We start from the raw sequence: 23,071 nt of genomic DNA, 5'->3' as shown, positions 1-23,071 counted from the left end.
TGTCTGATTGAGGAGTGTAGCAAATGTGTACTCATGGAGAACATGTTATTTTCTCAGGTGAAAATCTGATACAGCTCAGATGACACCATAGGCTAATTGTTACAGTAACAGTAACTCTTACAATGTGCCTCTGCGCATGTGCACAGAATCAATCAAATCTGTATGAGTCTGAAATACCCCTGGAGGAGGTGAACCCTCAGTTCTACTAGTTACACAGAGCACACACTTGCACAGCAGACTATAAAGTCTCTCTATCTCTCTGAATTTTTATTTTGTAACAAGTCAGAAAATAGACATTATGCAAAATACAACATAGATTAGTAAAGGCAAAGTCAAGAAAGTGCTGAACAGAAACACCAGGATAGCACTGGCCCAAACAAAACTGAGCGAATGTTAGCTGCTAAATGCGCAGTAACTTTATTCAATTTAAACATCTACTAGTTTGGTCTCATGTTCCCTGCAGGCAGACCCCTCTCTCGTGTTTAGTTTCCACACATGCTGAAAACAGAAGGTGTGACCTGTGGGTGTGGAGGATTTGTTAAAAGGCACCTTTGATGAAGGACTGAGTGATGAAAATAAAGTAACGTGTAATATAAAGCATTACTATTGCTGCTGAGTGATTAACCCCTTGAAACCTAAGCAAAATGGCTTGATTTCTTTCAAAAACATGGGAAAAAGGTTATGAGTAAAGAAAGAATGTGACCCAAAAATTAACGAGAAATAAGTTAGAAAATTACCTGATATTAAAAAAGAAAGAAAGAGAGAAAGAAAGAAAGAGAGAGAGAAAAACAGAAAGAATGAAATGACCTGGAAAAGGTGCTTAAAAAATTTAAGAATTTCTTAACATAATTTTAAATATGTCATTATAATCATTAGAAATCTGTTTTTTCCTAGCCTTTTCCCCTTTTTTAAAAAATTCTACTAATTTCGTGCAATTTGTGGAACACTTTTTAACCCCTTAAACATGGGTGTTTTTAAGTGACCCATTGCTGTTTCCTGCAGCTCTTAAGCGCCCAAGCATGCCTGTTTTTAGAAACTAAGCCCACAAACATTGGTGTATTTTAGTGACCCATTGCTGTTTTTCCTACTTTCCTAGTGTCACGAAAAGCGTGATCTTTTCCTAACCATAACCAAGAGGTTTTAGCGGCTAAACTTAGCCACACGTGACCCATGGCATTTCTGAAATATAAAGTTTTGGAGAATCTGTCACATAATAATGTGTTAATGTAATCTATGTGTGGAATGCAGAAACGTACAATGCCAACATTGATTCTGGTGACTGAATGGTCCCTACACATATGAACTGCAGTCCAGGTTCAGCTTTCAGTTCCACAGTGTGGAAACTGGGGAGCTCGGCTACATTCAGATGGCTCCGAGGACAGTTTCCTGATAAAGAATATAGGGCAATTAACACCAGCAGCCTGGAGGATATGGATTAAGACAGAATGAAATGAAGTGAGGAAGAACAATTGGGAGCATGAACTATTTATCCCTTTTGCCTGTTGGACATGCTTTTTTACTTATAACTCAAAGAAAAAAATACATCTTGTCTAGCCATTTCTTTAATTGACCTACCACTAAGCCCCGCCCTCAAATGCCACGAGCCAATCACATTCCGTGCAGCTACACAGTGCACTACTCAGTCATCCTCCATAAAAGCATCAGAAAATTTTATTTTCCTTCAATTTTGTTTAAATTTATGCAGTTATAACTTAGGGAATGGTAAAACAATGTGCTTGGGGTAAATGCAACACTAATATGAGGTATCCTGAGAGGGAGAGTATGTTTTATCACATTCCCTTGACCTCACAGAAACAGAGCAAAGTCTGTGGTTTGGATGAAGCTCAATATAAGAAGATAAACAAACAAGAATGTCTACATTTGTTCGAAGGTAAGGCTACATAGTGTTAACAAAATTTACTGCAAAGTGAAAACTATATATAAAATCTCAGACATTATGTCGGCAAAATTGTGTATGATGTCACCTTGCACCAAACTTTGCTAGGTAATGTTAGCTTAATGTAGCTTATAGCCACTAACGTTTTGGCCAACTTCATCTTGGTAACGTTAGCTCATGTTATCTGGTCACCTTCAAATTTTTGTTCTTTGACAATCAAACATAAGTGTTAAATAAGGAAAAGGTTTTTATTTAAAGCCCACCCAACTAAAAACCATTAACGTTAACTTAGCTGTAACGTTACAAAGAAAGCAAAGGCTGGCTAATGCTAACACTACGGCATAGTGAAGACCTTTTTGATAGCCTCTGTGTGAAATAAGGAGCTTCTGTCCCCAAAAATTCTGTATAGCATCTTTGGATATGTCTTTGACACTGACAGCCATTGTTAGTTTAGGCAGCTTAGCAATAGGTCAATTCATAGTTTTCACATGACGTTACAATCTGAACGCCCAAATGGAGGGCAGAACAAAGCCTACTGCAGCCCACGACTTCAGTTCAGGTTTTGGCAGGTTTGTGGTTAACTTTTGCTAAAATGCCAGATAGTTACTCTTAAACTAGGTGAACAAACTGAAAAAAATATAGACAAGTCAGGGTTGTGCTTTTACAGAATTCCTTCCAAGAAAGAAAACCCAAAGAAGAGGAGATTGTGGATTTGTGCTATAACATGCCCCAATCCCCCGAGAAGGGCAGCGAACATTTCGTCAAAGGTAAGCTGAAGTAAACACTAAATATTTTAATTATTGTAGTTCGTTGTATCTTTTCATGATCCTTCTGAAATGATTTGTTTTCGTGGACCACCAACAACTCCAGTGGTTTTGAAGAGTTGACGTTACACTAGCTAACGTTAACTAGTTAGCCCTCACCTTTTCTTTGACAATAAATCATTTCTTGTCTTTCACCTCTCAAATGGCAGCAATATTGGCCAGTCCAAAAAGAAAAAAACATATAAGGGTCTGTACTTTTGTACGCTTCCATCCTCGCGGCAGTTAAAAGAGAGGAATTCTCTACCAGGTAGATGTGAAATCACCAAAGTGAAGCTCTGGCAGGAACTTAGCTATTTTTAGTGATAGAAATACTGCAGAAGGTGCTGTAAATAGATCGCAAGTGCACAAAAATTGCAGTGTGTTCACATACCTTTTTCTTTTTTTTTCTTTGAAGAGGTGATCCAAATATGTTTAAAAAGGGAAATTTGATGGGTTTGTGTTGCAGTTCGATGGAGTTCTGACTGTTTGCCGCTGTGTTGGAAGGTTGTTTTGCCCTCCAGGGTTCTGTGCTGGTCATGTGACTGGCATGGTTAACTGAATTCAACCTAGTGGAAATTCAAGAACTCTGCAGTATAGCAGTGCCTACATACAGTCCTCCAAGCATTAGAGTCTGACCACTGGGCCTCATGACAGCCGATGCCTGCAGTTACTGTGGGTGTGTGTAATCGTTTTAGTATACAGTGTGTCAGAGTTTCTCTGTCCATCTTGAAGTGATCAAGGCTGGAACAGTCTGGCCTTGTCTGTCTCTCCACCCTGCTGTTTTTGCCTGTTTTCTCAACCCAACCACTGCTGTTTCCTTCACCCAAGGGTGGGTCTGTGGCCTCCAACAGAAACACCAGCATGACTTTCCTGCCAGCAATCTAACACACACACACACACACACACATACACACATTCACAGCACCACCAGGGTACCCAAAACAGCAGAAAGGTCAACAGAGTATATCATAATACAACCGTGAAACATCAATAATGTGAAAGAAATAATCAAAGTTAATACACTCAAAGCATAAAGAGACGGTGGATGAGATTAGATACTGCTATGTAATTTTTTGGAAGACAGCCCGGGCGAGGGAGCACACCTGCAGTCTGCAGAGTAAAGGAGAGCGAGAAAGGAAGTAAGACAGAGAGGAAGACAGAGAGATAACAGCAGAGCAAAGTGGAGAGAGAAAGAGGAGGAGCAACAGAAAACATAGAAATACAGAGAGGCAGAGAACTCTACACACATCAGCTGTGGGAGGACAAGAGCGAGAGAGAACAGACAAGCATAAAAAAGGCGAAAAGAATAGAACAAGAAAAGAAAAGAAGAAACTAAAGACACAGATATAAAGAAGACACAAAGAGGAAAGTGAAAGGCTGAGGGAGTTGTTGCTCTGTTGGGCGTCCATCCAGCAGACTGCAGAGACTTCACTTTGTGTCCAAGTGAGTGGACAAAACCAGTGTGACTGGGAGGCTATTGGGAGGACGGACTGGTTTCTACACACAGTGAGCAGACTGCCAAGCACCATGGCTGACAACGTGAACGAGGAGTCGGATTATAACCCAGGGAAAGATGAGCTGAACTGGGGCTACGAGGAAGGTAGGCTGCTCGTCATCAGTGTGTGGAGGGATGCTGGGAAATATGGGATGTTACCTACACAGTTGACAGTGCAGACTCAGGGGGGGTCTGAACCCAAAACTTTACAGACTCTGTATAGTTTGCGTTTACTGTGTGGGCCAGTAAGTTCTATAAGTGGAGCTCTGCAGTGTTGACACACATTGGGTTTTGTGTTAAAACACTTTAAAAATAATGTCTGTCAAAACACAATGTAGAAATCACAGGTTACTCTAGCACATGTAACTTTTTATGACTGAAAGGTTTAAAATGTGCAGCTTAACCCTTTGAATCCAGGGAAAATTAGTTTGATCTGTTTCGAAAACATGGTAAGAAGTCAATGAGCAACTTATGACAAAATAACCCAAAAATTAGCACAAAATAAAAAGTTTAACAAAAATTACCTAACAAATTATGCTCAAAACAACCAAAAAACAAAAACCAACAAAAAAAGAAAAGAACAAACAATACCAGAAAAACCCCAACCAATAAGAAAATAAAAATAATTATTTTACATATGTAATTCTGATAATTACAATTATAGTTTTATTTTTCAATAGCTTTAAAAAAAAATAAAAATCTAGATCTACTCATTTCTTGCAATTTGCAGGACATTTCTTGCCAAGTTGCTCAATGACTTTTCCCCCATGTTTTCAAAAGAAAGCCAAACTAATTATCTCAGTTAGTTCAAAGGTTTAAATAGCTGTGAGCACAAGACAAGGTTCGTCAATCCAGAGTTAAAAAGGTTAAAATAGTTATGAGGGTGCTGTACAAGAATAGATCACCTCACATCAAAGCAATTGTTTGTTCAGAATTATAAATGGAATAAATAGAAGAAGAAATATTTCACTTCATATGCTGTACTGAGTTCCTCAACATACATAAATCAAGATAAACAAGAGTCTTAAAGGGGAACTTAAATATTTTTCAACCTGGACCCTATTTTCCTACCTTTTTTTGTCTAAGTGACTAATGAGAATAAAGTTTTTGGGTTTTTTTAAAAATATTCTAGTATTGAGGGCAAGGGTATTGAAGCCTATTTCTTAGCCGGCAGCTGTGGAATTGGCTACAATGAGGCAACTATGCAATGCCAACGTACATCCACTGAAAGTGCTAGATTTTGCCTTTGACCCAATGAAGAAAGAAGCATGTTTCTTTGCAGTTCACTTGATCCTGTTTGTTAATGTGTGTAGCAAAGTCTTGTTCAAGGAGAAGTCTCATTTTGAAATCTTGTAGACCTCCACCTTATCAAAATCAGCCAAATTAAGCAACGGTATTCAAAATAACAGTAAGCTTTGCCCTTTATGCTCGAGCTCTGCCCAACACTCCTCCCTCCAACTCTAATTTTGTTTCCACTGGTGTCTGTCTGTAATAAGTTACCTCTTGCGAGACTTCAGTACACTTCAGACTTTTCCTTGCACAAAACTTTGTTACACACAATAAAACCCCTTACCCACTGCACAAAAAAACCCCACTAACACTTGCTAACATGTGGCCTTTTGATGCAATGGGAAAGTGCAAAATTGTCATTCACACTCAGGTCAAATTGTTCTGCAGTAGCCAGAGATATATATTGCCCCTGGCTCTGATCAACCTAACTGGTGAGATGCAGTGACAGGCTGTCACTAAATACTAAATACTTCTCATCCCCCCTAAAGCAGCACTAAAACATCGATCCAAATTAGTCTACACTGACTCTGAAAGAGAAACTGAATAAGTAAAAGATATATAAAGAGAAGTAACCACAGTAAAGTTTTCACAGACCTCCGTGCTGCTTTCTACTGCCTGTCTGTGACATCAAATGTGACACACTGATAAAAAAACAAATAAAAAAACAGAAAGGCTGCAGAGCTGTATACACAGCCAATGGAAAAGGACCACAGAGGACACATTCAACAGGAGCACCCACATGCGCGATTTTGTGTGGAAAAGGGTTATAACAAACAGCAAAATGACGAAGCACAATGGAAAGAAAGACGTTTCACTCCTCTGTAGGCTCCTACAGCACTTTTAGTGGATATACAATGATGGTATGTAATTGCCCCGAGTGTTTACATTGCAGCCTGTTTCACGCCTACCAGCTTCAGCACTCTCTCAATACTGGATCAGTTTAAAAGGTTTTTGTCTCCATTAGTCACTAAGACACAAAAACTTGAAAAACTAGGGTCCAGGTTGAAAAATGCCCCATGAGGCTGATCACACAAAACTATTATGATCTGTGACTGTTGTAATATCATCATGACATAATGATCTTTAGTTATCTGTATTTATTTCTCTTTCTATGTATTAACCCTCTTAAAACAAATAAAGGCTTATCTTATCCTTTAGACAGGATTGCTGAATAGAATTAAAGGGGCATTCCAGCAATTTTCAATGGCACTCGATGAAGTATGGCAAAAGCAACTGAAAAAAATGGTCAAAATAGATTCAACTGAGGCCTAGATAGCTTTGTGTCCAATTGTGTTTTAATGGAGTTGCAAAGTGGGAGGGGCTGCTGGTTCAGGAAGTATTTTAAAGAGTCTATAGGTTTCTGTTATGACCACCATGACTCATATGAAACCAGTGGTTTCTGAAGTAGCTCCACTTTGTACTTCTTTCAGATCCTTCCAGCCATTTCTCTCATCGTGGTCATTTCCTTAGACGACAAAGCTCCTCCAGAGTCACAATTCCATTTACCCTCAAACTGTGCAAACTGAAATTGTAAATATTAAATGCACCTTACGGAAACACGTCAAATTCTAAAACAACTCCCTTTTATTGCAAAAAAAGTTATACGCTTACATGAGGTGGTATTTCAGACAATTTAAAAGGTCATATTTTGCAAAACTGCAATGGAAACTTGTAGGAGCTACTTCCCTCGGGCGTGATGCAGCAGGTGCTACAAGAGGTGTTATTGCATCACATAACTCTTCAAAAGTTGATTATCCAGATGTTTTGAATCCACAGTTCCTCTGTGAAATCATGGACTATCACCTCCCAGAAATCCCTCATACGTGGCCGCTCCCACGTATACGGGGCTTGCCTTTTCATTATCAGTCGCATCACACGCCTATGTCGCCTTCAATTGGAAATAATGATGGCTAGTGTGGTGGCTGCAATAGAAATAAAGCTGCTGATGTTTTGAACATCCATCGTCATGGTTACTGGAATGCTATTTCCAGAGGAGAAGTTGCAGAACATTACACATTTTGAAAGTATCGCTTAGGTTTTACACAAATCTGTAGGAAGACATTAAAGGGAAAGTTTGGGATTTTTGGAGTGGGGCCGTATGAGCTTCTTATTTTTAGTCAGTGTATTGCATACAATAGCTGGCGTTTGGTGTCCTCCTGGTTTCCGACTGGGGTTGATATAAAAAGGTATTTTAGCCACTTTAAAAAGGCCTACCTAAAAAATAAATATCAGTCTAAGAGGACGCTGTAGAGTATTTTCACAGCCTTACCTAGTTCCATCCGTCAGTACCTCAGTCAGTTCCTTTTCTTTTCTACTCAAGAACAATCATCTGGGCTATTTCTCATTGTCTTCAGCCTACTTTGCACAACCTCATTTCTTTCACTGACATAAATATAGTATAAGAATATGAAACACGCTGTCATAGTTAGAGTATGTGGTGCAGTAATGATGTAATGAATGCATTTACTGTGTTGGTTTCACTCTGTCTTCTTTCTACTGCTGCTTTTACTGAGCATGGAGGGATGCACTGTGGTATTGAACTGTGAAATTCTTTCTGTGAGTATACTGACTGACCTTGTAATGCTTTGTAGGCATGAATTAGATGCTAATGTGTGGCTTGCAGATAAAACCTGTGTCCTGTGGAAACCTTTTGTCTTAGAAGTGATGTTTTCTTTTATTGTGGGAAAGGTAATTGGACAATAATGGTACATTCAAACTTTCAAAATGTTTAAATTGGTTTCAAACTATTTGTGCATGGGAGATTTTCTATGGGACACTTGATTTTATTAGTTTATAAGGTCCTCATAAGAATGAACTCTGAAAGACTGATTCTGTTTGGGATTGCAGTAAGATCATTAATTGAACAGATAAAAATATGGACAAAAACCCCCCGTAAGCATCAACTAGAATGAAAAGAAAAATTTATTTTTATTTAGACCTTATATATTTATGAAAGATAACCTGTGGTAATAGCTGAGCATTAGAAAAAAATCCTTAAAAATAGGATGTATTTTATTGAATATAACTAAACTCATTGAGAGGACACAGCTGCACCAATGCTGGATAACTCTATTCATTTGTCATTTTAATAACAAAAACAACAACAACAACTCTGGCATCAGTAAATCCCAACCAAATCTAATTCCCATAGCCCTCCCAGCAGACTCATAGAATTTTGCACAGCCCTTCTCTGTGTACTGTAGCTGCTGGGAAAGCCTCACTGCCTTTTAGTAAATTGTTGTCAAGGCTGCAGTTGCTGAGGAAAGAGGGAATGTGACGGGTCCCCTCACCCCTCTCTGCTGTGGAGAGAGCGTTCAGTGTCAGTCTGTGCTGCACCTGCAGCAGAGAGGCGTACCGTGAGGAGTTCATTTTCTTGGAGGGACAGAGGTGCACTGGGCTTTCTTGAATACGATACCCACCAAATGTGTTTGCTTCCTACTTACAAAAACACACCGGACTCCACACATTTAACAATGTTCTCATTGTGCTGTTGGAGTGATTGTGGTCAGCAAAAAGCTGAAGTGAATCTAGAGCAGTGTGTACCTTTGGTGTCACTCAGTATCACTTTCTGTACCCTGTCTCTACTATGTCTGACTCTGTTTTACTAATATACACGCTTATACAATGATTCTTTGAGTCATCTGTCCCAGTTAGGCCGACAGGCTAACCCTGTCTGCAACCACAACCTGCTTACATTTGTTTTCAAGCACTTGAACTCGTACCTTCCCCCTTTTCCCCGTCTCTCTCCCCTGAGTACAGCAATTCTCTCATTGTCACAATCACAGCAAGAAGTCTTGTTCACAAAGTGGACACTGAGAGCAGAGGGTGATGAATGGAGGGGCAGAGGGAGGAAAAAGCAAAGAGGGATTGCAGGCCCCTGACTTTTAAGAGGAGAAATCTCTCTCTCCCTCTCTCCCTCTCTCTCTCTGTCTCTCTCTCTCTCGCTCTCTCTCTCTCTCTCTCACACACACACACACACAGTGGAACTGACCTCAATATAAACTTGTTCCTTGAGAGGATGATGAAAATAGTTAGGAAAAGATGAGGCTAATGTACTGCCTGACTGAAGATGCAGTTGTTTTCGGAGCTTTCAGTCACATCTCATGGTCCTGATCATGAAATGCAGAACTTAAAGGCCCATACGGCATGTGCACTAGAGACTCACGGTGGACGAGCGCAGCCAAGTGTGTCCGAAGGGGAAACTTCCACTGGCGGAGTAACTGATTACTGGTTTAGTGCATATAGCTAGCTTGAATGGTGGTTAAAAAAATTTACTTCAGACTTTACAAATGTTACAGAACTGAACAAATTAAATCTTGATAGTGAAATGAGTCGATTTCTCATGAGTTGGGTTTTGACGCTCACAAATAATTATCCACTGATTTACAAAGATCTTTTTCCCAATGAAAGTCAATGGGAAAAAGTCTTTCTGGGTCCCATGGCATCACGTGATGGACCCAGATGGTGTAATTTCACTTTTGATCACTATGTAAAAATTGCATCAGAGAATGGTGGACTTCCTGGGAGCTTGCTCAGTCTCCTGAGACCCCCATGTTAAAATGCCCAACTGCACAGCAGAAATAAATGTGTTTACAGCCTGGAACAATAAACAGTTTTGGTCTCATTCATTCATGGGGGTGATGTCTTTTACATCTCACCCGATTATATTTAATTAAGGTCCAATGTTACGCATATATATATATATATATATATAAAGATTATTCTTTTGGGCTTGTATTGGCTTTAATGTACAGGACAGCTTGAGCGTGACAGACGGGGGTGACATGCAGCAAATGGCCAAGGCCGGAATTGAACCTGCAGCCGCTGTGCAGGGATATAACCTGTGTATATGGTTCGCCGCTCTATCCACTGAGCAACCAGGTGCCCCATGTTAGGCATATTTAAAGGCAAGGCCCCTTTAAGTGGAAGGCAATAATGTTCTTGGTTTCCAGTCAGTCTGCCAGCCTCTTGCCCAAATTTGGTCACTTCTGGCTCAGAGAAAACAAGATGCGACAGCCAGTATGCTACACTCAAAGCTTTAAAAGTCCACAAACCAAGGGGGGGACTTGACGTTAGCTGTATCTGTTATTTACAGGCTGCAGTCTGACCCATATAGCCAATCACAATCACTGATTTAACTTTTACACACCATGGAAACGTGCACTTGAAACTTTAGAGAAATACTTTAGCTTTAAGATAATTCACTTATTTGCATTTCACAAAAAAAATAACAATATTTCTCATCAATATTTCTCTTCAGCAACATAGTTTACTGTTTTATGTTTAGACTAGCTGAACACAGGCGCTGGAGGCAGGTGAAAATAGCCAGCTAGCTTTGTTGGCAACCACAAAGCTGTCTTACTGAATTTAGACAATGTAGCTTTGTGTATTTTAACATGTGTGTAGAAATAAGAAAACACAGCGAGACACTGTGGTTTAATGAGGAGTAACAACTGATAAATGAGCCACAGCTGGGCCTGGTGACCACACACAGCATCTCAGAAGTTACATATGAAGTAAGTGCAGTCGCTTTAAACTTTCCAGACCCAGGAGAAAGTTCTAGCTAAGCTAACCTGATACAACCTATAACTGTGGATAGTTTTAGAAGTGTTAGCTGGTTTGTTAGATTTTCTTAGAATATTTTCTTATTAACTTCTGACCAAAGCTGGCTTTTTCCATCCTCAGGCAGTCTTTCTGGTAAGCTACATACACAGCAAACACACTGAGCTATCTCCCTGTTAAACACACACAAAAATTGATGTTGACTGATTTTATTGCTAATATTTTGAAAATGAATTTAACAGAACGATAATTTAGGCTAAGTTATGAGTTTTCTCTTAGAGGTGCTATTTTGTCATTGGTTAGCAGTGCTCCAAATTGGGCACCAATTCTTTAGATTTTGAAGATTTTCATGCTATATCTGTCCTATCAAATAAAGGCAATGAAAAAGCCCCAATATCTTAAAAAATCTATAAAAAATATCTTAAAAAATAAAAGTAAATAAATAAATTGTCTGTCAGAGGACCCCCCTTGAAACAAAATCTACACCTTTGATAAGCTTAGCCTATTAGTGTTTAAATCAGTTTTAAACAAAATTATGAATACATCAACTGCAGTATATACAGTTGTTAAATTTAGTAACCTGTGTCACCATGGAAGATTCATATCCTGATAAAAAAAAAGAAGTCACATGGACCATATAGAAATATCAAAACTGGGAACATTAAAAGAGTCAGGTTATGACTTTTTCTCTAGTAATGGGAGAGAAATACTGTACTGTAGAGGATGAAATCTCTATAAGGCTTATATTATATTTTCACACCCATTCAATATATGCTGTGAAAAATGGGATAAACATGCCTCACCTGGTGGTGCTAACACAGTCAATGTACTGAATTTTAATGACTGTCATCATCATTCATTGGCAAGACATTTTTGATGGAGTTTTAGAGGCATGTTAACATACAGGTAGAGCTAAATGACTGGGGTTAAAATTTTGTCTGTTTGAGGGACCCTCATGTAACTGAACAGCTAGATGCAAGGCAGGTTTAAAATATGTGGAAGCTACATCTTTTGCCACAAAGTCTACTTTTAAAATTTGATGCAAAACATATGAAAGTCTTTTTAAATTTCAAGCATAAAAAAATTAACACTAACTATTTTTTATAACTGTATTATTCATTATTATGATGAGCTTTATGAGCTTCTCAAATGGGACAGTTTGGAGCTTTTTTCAGCTTAAGTTATGAATAATTTTGAGGATTTAACTGTTGTACAGACAAAATATCACAAGGAAGTTACTTTGAGCTTTGGGTAATTGTAATTGGTATTTTTTATATTTTACAAACCAAACAATAAAGTCATAAATTACAGCACGTAATTTTCATAGTGATATTGATAATTCATTTTTTATCCTAGTATCTTTTTGTATAAATTTGTATTTTGTATAGTTTTTTTAAAATTACATATTTTTAAAGGACATTTTCTTAAAATGCATTTTTTTTATACCCACTAATTTTCCTGTTCGAATAGTATCCCTTTTTATATTCAGAAGGTTTTCACAGTTTCACAATTTTATTTTATTTATTTTTTTATTTTTTGTGGCTGATGACAGTATTTGGGTATTTCGGACAATTTTTTTTGGGGGGGGGGGGGGTATGAAGTGATTTAAAGAGATATCCAAAATTTTTTCAGTACCAACCTTTGACTCTAATATGTCAACAAAATGAAACTAACATTTTTAAACTTGACTTTGCCCAATGTTTAGAGTTTTGATCTGGAAATCTAAGTCAATCAGCACATATGTAATAAGATAATGCTGCATTCCCATATTTTAAACATAAAATTTGAGAAAACTTGAACCCAAACTGTCATACAGTAAATAATCAGCTGTGAAAGTCTCATGGTGGTTTATTAGTTAAAAAAATACCCTTGTCCTTGACATATGAGTAACAGTAATCAAATGATACACTATATATTAGTATGTATACCATATTATTATCTGTACTGCATACACTCATGAGGGCCATTTGTCTGCATTACATATGTTTACTTCTGGTACTTTAGGGACCTTCGTTTTGATAATTCTCACCGGAGACACAGACATGTATGGTAAAAGAAATGTGTGTATGTGTGCCTGTTGTCACTCGTAGGTGTAGAATGGGGACTCCTTTTCCCAGCAGCCAACGGAGAGTACCAGTCTCCCATCAACTTAAACTCCAGGGAGGCTCAGTATGACTCGTCCCTCCTAGATGTCGGCCTATCACCAAACTATGTGGTGTGTCGAGACTGTGAGGTCATCAATGATGGACACACCGTCCGCATCATTCTCAAGTCCAAGTCAGGTAACTTCCATGAGACATGGCAATACTCGCTACTCATTGTCTAAGTACTGATGGGAAAGCAGGATGCCTGTTTAGTTTTTGCTGTCAGTCATTAGTGGTGAGTGACACAATCCTGTATTTTTATGTAGAGCATGAAAACAAAAAGAAATCTAGTCCACAGTAAATGACCCCTTTTTCTCATTTTTACTTTCACTCTGACCGCTTCCTGTTTGTGCTTGCCCACAATGCCCTGGGTTTCCTGTTGTCAGTGGTTACCGGGGGTCCGTTGCCTAGTGATCATGAGTACGAGCTTCATGAGGTTCGATTCCACTGGGGCAAGGAGAACCAGAGAGGATCAGAGCACACTGTCAACTTCAAGGCTTTCCCTATGGAGGTAGTGCAAACACACACACACACACACACACACACACACACACACACACACACACACACACACACACACACACACACACACACACAAGCAAGGCCATATGCAGTGGGCCTTATGCACTTCCAAAGCACACCCACAGCCCCTAATATGCCAGAGAAATACAGTGTTCACGTGTTTAGACTTGTGGCATTGATGTCTGTCCTTCAGATAACTTTGTAGCTTGTTGAGTCCTTGATCCAAAAAATGTTTAATCTTCTCTAACAAGTAACACTTTAGACCTCTGAAACTAGAGGCTGAAAGATAATGTCTCACAGGCTGAAATCAATGGGTTGGTGATCAGAGCCAGCTCTCTCACAATTGACAACTTCACATACCAACACATCTAAAGTTCATTCATTAGCACAGTATATCTAGTTTTGTTTTGTTTTTTAAGTCTTGGAGTCTGTTTGGTGCAATTTTACACACTTTTCATTCATAATGTTTTGATCATTTTGTAGCATGTGGCATAAATTTTAGCAAGATTGTGTATTTTTGTTTAATCTTGGAAATCCCAGTTGAGCTCCTACAATAACACAACAATGGAAACAAATTTTTCATATTCATGCTGTTAAGTGCAAAAAATGCACCTTTGAAACTCATTCAAACTGCAGTTTTTGATCCCACAGTCATCAAAGCATAAAAACATGCATTGCATTATTTCTGGTTGTCATTCTGTGCTTTTGTCTTGGGATATGTAATTTTTTACTATTTTCCACCTGATGATGTTGTTTTGACATTATTTGACATATGGAGAAAATACATGCTTTTCCCACTAGGTGCACTGTCACAATCAATGTTACTACAAATCATTGACATATCCCATGTTGTCATCATCAAAAATATTCTACAGTGCATGTATAATTATTGTTTTTGTTTCTAAAAACATAGTGGCATCACGAGAAAAGCTGGGCATTTAAAGGGTTAAAAATTCAGAAAATTGATGAATATTTGATATTTATGATTAGGAGTGATGTTGGTTAAAAAAATAACTCAATGATAGTAGAAAATAATATTAATGTTTGATTTTGAAAATTGCATTTTGTGTGCAGAGCGATATGAGTTTGTGTATATTAAAGGGTTAATGCACAAATAGAAATATTAAAGCTACATATCTCACTGAACCACAGTTAAAGCAGCGTAAAACCAGTCACAGATGTTAGTAAAGGTAAAATGGGATCAAACCTGTCCATCACAATAAGTCTCTGGGAAGTCACTGGCCCCGGTTATTGTTAGAGGTGTTGCTAGACTTATTTTGGAAGAAAAACAGTCTAGCTCATTCTCTCCTGTCTTTACGCTAAGCTAGGCTAACCACGTCCTGCCTCCAGCTCTGTTTACAGCATAAACATGACAGTGGTATTCATCTTCTCATCTATCTCCTTTTTTTTTAGAGAGAAAGTGAAGTGTGTTTCCTGGAATGTTGGTCTATTTCCCTAAAGGTCAACATTTTGAACTCAGGTTCAGTCTCTCAGACTGCATGTAGTGGAATTAACCTCTGGTATTTAGATAAAATTCAAGGTCGAAATGGAAAGCTTAGAAATGCCACAAGTGCTACACAGGCTAAATTTTATGATTCCCGATGCATCTCTTTGTTGCTTCATTTTTATTGCGTCGGTCATGGGGTCAGTGGTTAAAGTTACTACTTAAATAGTTTTTTAGTGACTGGTATATCTTTGCTTAACATGTCAAGCAAACAGGTCTTAACCTGAAGGCGAGACTATGAGCAATACTGACAAAATCTGAAAAGATAAATGGCAAAGCTCTAAAAAGTACTTTTGCTAAATTCAATAAAGTCACTTTAACATGTCGCAGATAAACATTTACATGTTTTTTTCCCTTTAAGTAAACAATAGGTAACCAAATCTACCCAGGGGACATATTTGTTGTTTCATGTTTGTAGTTCCATTTATCTCGCTCTCTGTCCGCTCACCGACTGATGACAGCTTGAGAGCAACTGACACAAAGAGAATCTTGGGAAAGGAAATTTAATGTTGTATAATCCTGTAATTGAAAACTGCAAGCTCAGTGACAAAGTTTCGGCGAAAATGAAATAGTTTCGCTTTCACAAATCCGTAATGGGAAAAAAAGTGAGCTCAGCAGAGGCAGAAGATGTCACAACAGCCCCTTGAAAAATAAGTTATATTTGTTTAACTCTCTGAAATCTGGATTGACATCAGTTTTTTTGTGCTGTGTTTAGATGACATTCACAAGCTCTGTAACCCTTTGAAACCAGATCAAATTCATTTGATTTCTTTGAGAAAGCACAGGGGAAAAGGCAATGAGCAAAAAACGCTCCACAAATTGCAAAAAATAGTAAAATTTGACACAACATGCACTGAAACTTAGTTTTAAAAAAGGGACAGATTAAAAACTTTATAATAATAATTATTATTATATTTTTTAATTATGTTAAAGAAAAAATGTATTCTTGTTTTTTTTCAGCACTTTTTTCTTTTTTTTGGTTTTGATTTTACTTTTGTTTTCTTAAGCTTATTTCATGTAATTTTCTTGTAACTCTTGTAACTTTTTTTTTTTTTTTACTAAATTCTTACCATTTTTGGGGGCCTTGTCTGTAAAGTTGATTAAGTTGGTAGAGAATGTTTTATAGGTAAAGGTTACATAATTCTAAAGTATTTCTATATTTAGATGTCAAGACAGATTCTGACCTCTTTTGCAAATCCCTAAATACTGAATGGGAAGCCTGAGCTAAGGAGGCTGACAGCTCAGACATCGCTCAGATTTTATAGATTTATTTTCCAAAGTTTTTTCAATAAGTTAAGTAAAATAGCAGCTTCAGTGTGGCCTGATGTTGATGTGTTTCAGGTAGAAGTTAAGCGCTCCTTTGAGAGCGTGAGAGGCCACAGAGAAAGCGCTCAGTCATTCCCAGCTGATGATTTCTCTCTCTCTTACTTGACTCTGTTCCCTCCACCTGTTCATAACAATGGCCTCTCAAATACAGCTTGTGTTCTGTTGTCTCTCTGTCTGTAGCTGCATCTGATTCACTGGAACAGCACTCTGTTTAACACTCTGGAGGATGCTCTTGGGAAGAAGAATGGAGTCCTCATCATAGCTCTTTTTGTTCAGGTAAACATCAAGAAACCAGTCAGCACAGTGGCCACATAAGAGGTTTATTTTCCTCACAGTTCTACACTTGTAAATTAACAGAGATCGCAAGAAGTGCAATATTCACATCTGACAAAATAAACATCTGAACTGGCTGCTAGAGATCATTAGCTTTATTTCACTCAGCTTCCACACTGGATTGCCATCGTCAAAGCCATTGATTTCGGGCTGTCTCTTCATCCATCTAATTCCTGAAAATACGATAATTTCCTCAAATTTGACACAAATGCCCACCGTCCGCCCATTCTCTTGAACGCAATATCTCAAGAACACCATTCAGAAAATGTCTTTAAATTAATAATATATGTTTAAGTGGACTTAAGCATGAACAGATTAGATTTTGTTGGTCAGAGGTTAAGGTCACTGTGACCTTACGTCCATCTCATTGTCATTGAAAGCAATATCTGAAGATGGCATTAAGGACATTTTCTGAAATATGGCACAAACGTCCACTTGGACTCGACAGCTGAGTCACTGTGACCTCATAGAGCATGTTTTTAGCCATAACTCAAGAATTTATATCATTATATCCTACAGGATGTAATGATGTGGTGCACTTTTTTTGTCGCAAAAGGTCAAAGGTCAACTTCACTGTGACATCATAATGTTCTGCAAAAAGACTCAATCGTTATCACTATTCCACGCCATCACTCAGGAAGAGAAGGGGAGACATTCAGTCAGATACTGAAATGCTGACACTAATATTGGGTGTTCACTTTGAGACTGTGCTAATTGTGAAGACCAAATCAACACTTGATTTCTTTTGACGGTACAATATACATTTTACATCAGAATACATTTGAGACATAAAGCTTGTGAAATATATATACTCAGTTGTAAATGTATTAGCTTTAACTAAGGCAGTTCAGTACAATAGCCTGGATCGAACCCCAGGCCAGACAGTGGTGCAGCGTTCTGATGCTTTTAAAAGTCTTTTTATTGTCTTTAGCCGTCAATGTTTTCTTTAACATCATATCCAAAACACTTTCCAAAACACACAGCAAGAGCACAAAGCACACAAAAATAAATAAAATCAGCTTTTGCCCTGGATATTTTTACTTTACAAATTATGGACAGGTCGCCAGATTATGACAGGGTCGACACATAAAGACAGACAACCATCCACACTCACAGTCACACCTACAGGCAAATTTTAAAGTCTACCATACCATAGAGGGGCCACACCCAGCTGATTTGAACCCTAAACCCTCTTGCTCAGGTGCTTACAACAGCATTATCGCTCACTTGACAACATCTTTTTATAAAAACATTTTTAAAATGTTTTAAATAAAGAGTCTGCATGCATTTTCTTTCCCAAGGGGCTCAGTTTTAAAAATATTGACGTTGCTGAGCACTTCAGTAGCCTGAAAGTGTTTTTCCTTCCTGGGATTGTATGTGTTGTTTTTCTAAATGAGTGAACAGGGTTGTTTCAGATTAGCTGGAACCATCCTGTGAAAATATAATTATGACACAAGTTGGAAAACACCTACATTCCAATGAAATCTCCCAATTCATTGACTTTCCTGTTAATGTAGTGTTATGTAGACAGGAAAAGCGTACAATAAAACATTGAGCTTATTTAACGAAAGGAGAGATGCACTATACCAGGTTTTAGCAAAATTGCTATTTTCTGCCTTAATCCCTGGGCAGGTAGGTGGAACAATGAATTAACGACAGAATTTAATGTAAATATACACTAGGTCATAAAATGTTCAAACATTATCATCCCCATATCCCACCCCACCTCATCGTGATAAATCACAAGTTTGTGCAAAATTGCGGCAATAAAATTTTCCTAAAACCAGTTTGGCCTCCTCCCACCCTCCAACATTCACAAAGAATAAAATTAGGTAGGTACAATGCACACTCATTCACAAATGTGTACAATTTTGCTGTAACATTATGCAACATTTTGTTCATGTTAGTTCTGTTGGAAGAGTATTCCACTGATTTATGGCCACAAAAGATGAAGGATGATTTCCCGCACAAACTCTTGCGTTCTGGAATACTGCACTCTCCCCTAGAAGCTGACCGTGTAACTCATGTTGTTTTTTCTGAGCTTAGTGTTTTTTTTTTTTTGTTTTTTGTTGGTTTTTTTTTTGTTTGGTCTTTTCTGGCTGGGGAAACGCCAGTTTAATGATTCAAACTTCCATTTGAGAGCAATGTGAGTGACACCAGCCCAATGAAAAGACACCTTCCACAAGTGTCCTCCTGGTTTCACCCAGACAGTCCTGACCTCCTGAGGACACAGTCTGAACACAGTTAATCTCACACGTCCTGTTTTTGACAGCTCCATTAGTTTCTACTTCCAGTTTACTTCCTGTATGGATACGGCACGCATAAACTAAAATCTTCGAAAAACTCTGTTGACGTCTTGGAGGCGGTCACTGATAACATTGTCTTCAGAAGAAGCACCGGCGTGTCCTTTGACCCGGCTGACCGTCCACTGACACCTGGACTGTGTTGTGTTATTCTCAGATCGGTAAGGAGCATCTGGGTCTGAAGGCCATCACTGAAGTGCTACAGGACCTGCAGTACAAGGTGAGACTGAAAAGATCACACAAATGAGATACAATTCATTGCATCAGTTAACCCTTTAGAACCTGGATCGAAGTCAGTTTTTTTGATGCCTTTCACAAGTGTTTAAACCTCTGGGAAAAAAATTGGTTCAATTTCTTTTGAAACATGGGGCAAAGGTGATAAGCAACATGGCAAGAGATGCCCCGCAAATTGCCCCCCCCCAAAAAAAAAACCAAGTAAAAAGTGACGATAAATTGACTTGAAAATTAGCTGCAGGGAGATCATTAGATTTCATCAAAAAATAGGTTACAATGTCCCAAAAACTATACTTAGAATTTTTAGAAATTTTAGATTTAAAACTATTCTACAGAAGACATAAAATGATTTTATTTTAAGCACTGTCTTAGGGTAACTTTCTTGTTTGTTTTTTTTCAAAACTTAACTTTCTATTTTTTATTTTTATTTTTTGCTTATTTTCAGGTGGTTTTCTTGTAACATTTTACTAATTTCTTGCTAAATTTGTGGCCTGTTCTTTCTAAGCTGCTCTTTGTCTCCTTCCCACATTTTTTGGAAGAAATCAAGACAATTTGTTTTAAAGAGTTAAAGATGAATGTCAGATGGTAGTCATATAATACCTTTTTTTTGTTTTGTTGTGTTGCCATATCAGGGCAAGAGCAAGATAATCCCCTGCTTCAACCCCAACACTCTGTTACCAGGTGAGCAGAAATCTATTTGATTTTTTTCATGGATGATAAATATATGAAATACTGTGAGTTTGTAGTAAAAATGTAAAAGAAGTTTGAGTTTAAAGTAACTGCAGTAGTTAACTTAAAGATGGTAAAGTGAAAACAACACAGGAGAAATTATAATAATTTTATAACATGTAATCAAAAATCTTCTGAAAAAGTTACTTTTTGTTTTGTACTTTTTTTGTGCGTATTAATAAAGCTTTGCAATCTAATCTGTCACAGAATGTGACGTAACACCAGCAGTAGGCTAACAGGAGCACTCGCCAAAAAGTGTTGAAGTAACAACACTTTAATATGATGAACGGTGGATAAATATTGAAGCAGGCACTTGTCGCTTCCCTCTTTGTCATAAAAACATTCTGGCAAATATTACTTTTGGCAGTTGTCTGGTTGACTTTGGTGAAGTTTATCCACACTTTGGGTCTTTTAAGGCGGTCTTCCGTCTTCAGTCAGTCTTGTTAACAAAAGTGAATTGTGTATTACTGTGGGTAACGCCTGCTCTAGCCACCTTTAAATTCACATTTCATCAGAGCTTATGTGTAAGCTACTCCCACCATTTTAGAAAATCGGATTGTTGGAATAAAAGTTGTTTTCACTGACACTTTTTTTTAACAATTCATTCAAAATAATGTGAAAAAAATAGTTGCAATAACAGGAATAACATCAATTAACTATGTTCATAATAATGGTAATTAAGTTTTAAACACTTTAAAATTCCTTTTAGATAATGTAGAAAAAAATCAGTTTGACCGATTGAACAGTACATGCTACTTTAATACTCCTTTTAAATTATGTGAAAAACTTGATTTTCACAAGGAATTAACTTTAAAATGTGTGTTCATAAATATGGTTATTATATACTTAATTTATTTACATATTTATGAACACAGGTTTTCAAGTTGCTAATTAATACAAATTAAATCTCTGATGTTATCCTATCTTATCTTATCTTATCTTAAAGTTATTTATTCATAAAAATAAAGTTGTTCTTCCTTTTTTTTCAAATTATTTCTAAGCAATTTAATGCATTCTACACTCCGTGTTTACTCTGCCTTCAGACCCTCTACTGAGAGACTACTGGGTGTATGAAGGATCTCTGACCACACCACCTTGTAGTGAAAAAGTGACCTGGATCCTGTACCGCTACCCTCTCACCATCTCACAGCTACAGGTAAAGTAAAGTCTGCAGCCTTTTAAAGGGAAACTCTCCAACTTTTCTCTCTTTTGTTAAACAAACATATGACAGAAAACAAGGCAAACGGTCGGTCAATTCCAGGCAAAGCTCAGCATTTATCATTTCCTTGTTTTTTTTTTAACTTTACTTTTTTACCTTGGTCTTTCATTTTGCAGGTAATATATCTAAAGTGCACAGACTAACATTTTGAGTTCCTCAGCAATCATGTTTTAATGTGTTACGTAATTATACACAGGCGATTCATTGTTCCTCAAACTGGCTGGTTGTCCATTTCATTAAAAAAACACAAATCAAAATGTCAGGCCTTTTGGTGGCTTTCACTCAACACAGGCGCACTAACCTGAGGCTCTCTGGCATTCAGCACAGTACAGGGACCCTTCATACCCGCCGCCCATCAATCAGCCCGTCACATCGCCTTCAGGGTTAAACTTTGCTAGACTCCTGGCTCTCTGTGAGCAGGTTTTTGTAGAGGATGATGATGGTTCATCCGCTGACATTTGTTTGAGTCTCTGAGCCGTGCTGCCCTCTGGCATGCTGACCCTTTAAAATGCTAACAGACACAATGACCCCTGGCTGTCCTGCCTCAGGCTGCTGTATGTCCACGGCAATGTGGATGACTTTATAACATTCCTTTTACATTATTTTGCACAGGGACAATAATCATTTGTAAATTCTCTATTGTAAGCCCAGAGAACCTTTTTTAAAGGTTGCCTCATGGCCAGATGTTGCATTAGCCAATAAAACTGTTGAGATGTTCTCTGCAGATTCCAACAGTGGGGGGGTCATTGTCACAAGTTGCAGAGTTTAAATAAATTTGAAATAAAAAAATGTTAAAGTCAAACCTCTTTAGAGGTGTAAAGAAAGCCTGCCCAGTATTTACTGAGAAAGAAACCTAGTTTGAAGCAAAATCTTAAAAATCCTTATATTGTTATTCATATCCCAGAAATGAATCCCAGGTTTGGCACCAACAGATGAGATTCAGGGTTTTCATAGTGTCACACTATGACCCCCTCTAGACAAAATTAAGTCAACTGCATCCCCAAATACCCACCATCTACTTCCTCCTAACCTCAGCACTAACCCACAGGAAGTATAATGTTGCCATGGAGTCAGTCAGGAAAACTTCAAGACATGAACATTCTCAGCAACATCTGGTGTTCTGAAGCGTCTTTTTTCTTGATTTTTAAATGTATTTATGGATGTTTATATCAAATCAAATCAAATCAAATTCATTTTTCATATACTACTACTACTACTACTACTACTACTACTAATAATAATAAATAATAATAATAACTTTATTTATTAGCACTTTAAAAAACAGAGTTTACAAAGTGCTTTCACAAACTAACCAGAGCGGAAATGAGATACATAGACGGTGATACAACAACAACTGAAAGCCGAACAGCCCTTTGAACACAAGCAAGATGAAACTCAGGTAGAGTTAGGATAAAATTAAAACCAAAAGACAAATGATGCAAGATGCAAGACATTAAATGTCAATATAAAATAATACAAAGAAAAAAAGATTAAAAACAACAACATCAGATGTAATAAGAGCAGTAAAACCACAAATTAAAGAAAATAAAACAAATAAAACATTAATTATAAAGGTTGAATAGATAAAACAAAATAAAAATGGTTCATAAGGGATCAACATTTCTGTTATGTAGCTTTGGGCCAGACACAGACGAGCTTTAAAAGTGATTAAAAAAAATCTTAAAATAATTCTGAAACGAACAGGGATCC

General features: G+C 37.6%; 1 protein-coding gene across 3 annotated transcripts in view; it reads left to right on the top strand.

The window, feature by feature from the left end:
* The first annotated feature begins 3,953 nt into the window (after window positions 1-3,953).
* ca8 (carbonic anhydrase VIII) overlaps window positions 3,954-23,071 on the top strand; it is a 29,133-nt gene continuing 10,015 nt past the window's right edge. For 2 of the 3 annotated variants that reach the window (XR_006106402.1, XM_042498207.1), the window contains exons 1-7: window positions 3,955-4,300; window positions 13,138-13,329; window positions 13,578-13,702; window positions 16,724-16,819; window positions 19,337-19,399; window positions 20,046-20,094; window positions 21,186-21,298. Coding sequence is in view for 1 of the 3 variants with exons in the window: in XM_042498207.1 (XP_042354141.1) it covers window positions 4,228-4,300; window positions 13,138-13,329; window positions 13,578-13,702; window positions 16,724-16,819; window positions 19,337-19,399; window positions 20,046-20,094; window positions 21,186-21,298 (711 nt within the window). In the remaining 2 variants the exon portion in view is untranslated. Of the gene's footprint in view, window positions 4,301-13,137; window positions 13,330-13,577; window positions 13,703-16,723; window positions 16,820-19,336; window positions 19,400-20,045; window positions 20,095-21,185; window positions 21,299-23,071 lie in introns of all 3 variants that reach the window. The other variant, XR_006106403.1, reaches the window with a different exon arrangement.

This window comes from Plectropomus leopardus, chromosome 12 (assembly GCF_008729295.1).
Source record: "Plectropomus leopardus isolate mb chromosome 12, YSFRI_Pleo_2.0, whole genome shotgun sequence".
NCBI classification, from domain to species: domain Eukaryota; kingdom Metazoa; phylum Chordata; class Actinopteri; order Perciformes; family Serranidae; genus Plectropomus; species Plectropomus leopardus.
This window is presented reverse-complemented; position numbering and strand designations above follow the sequence as displayed.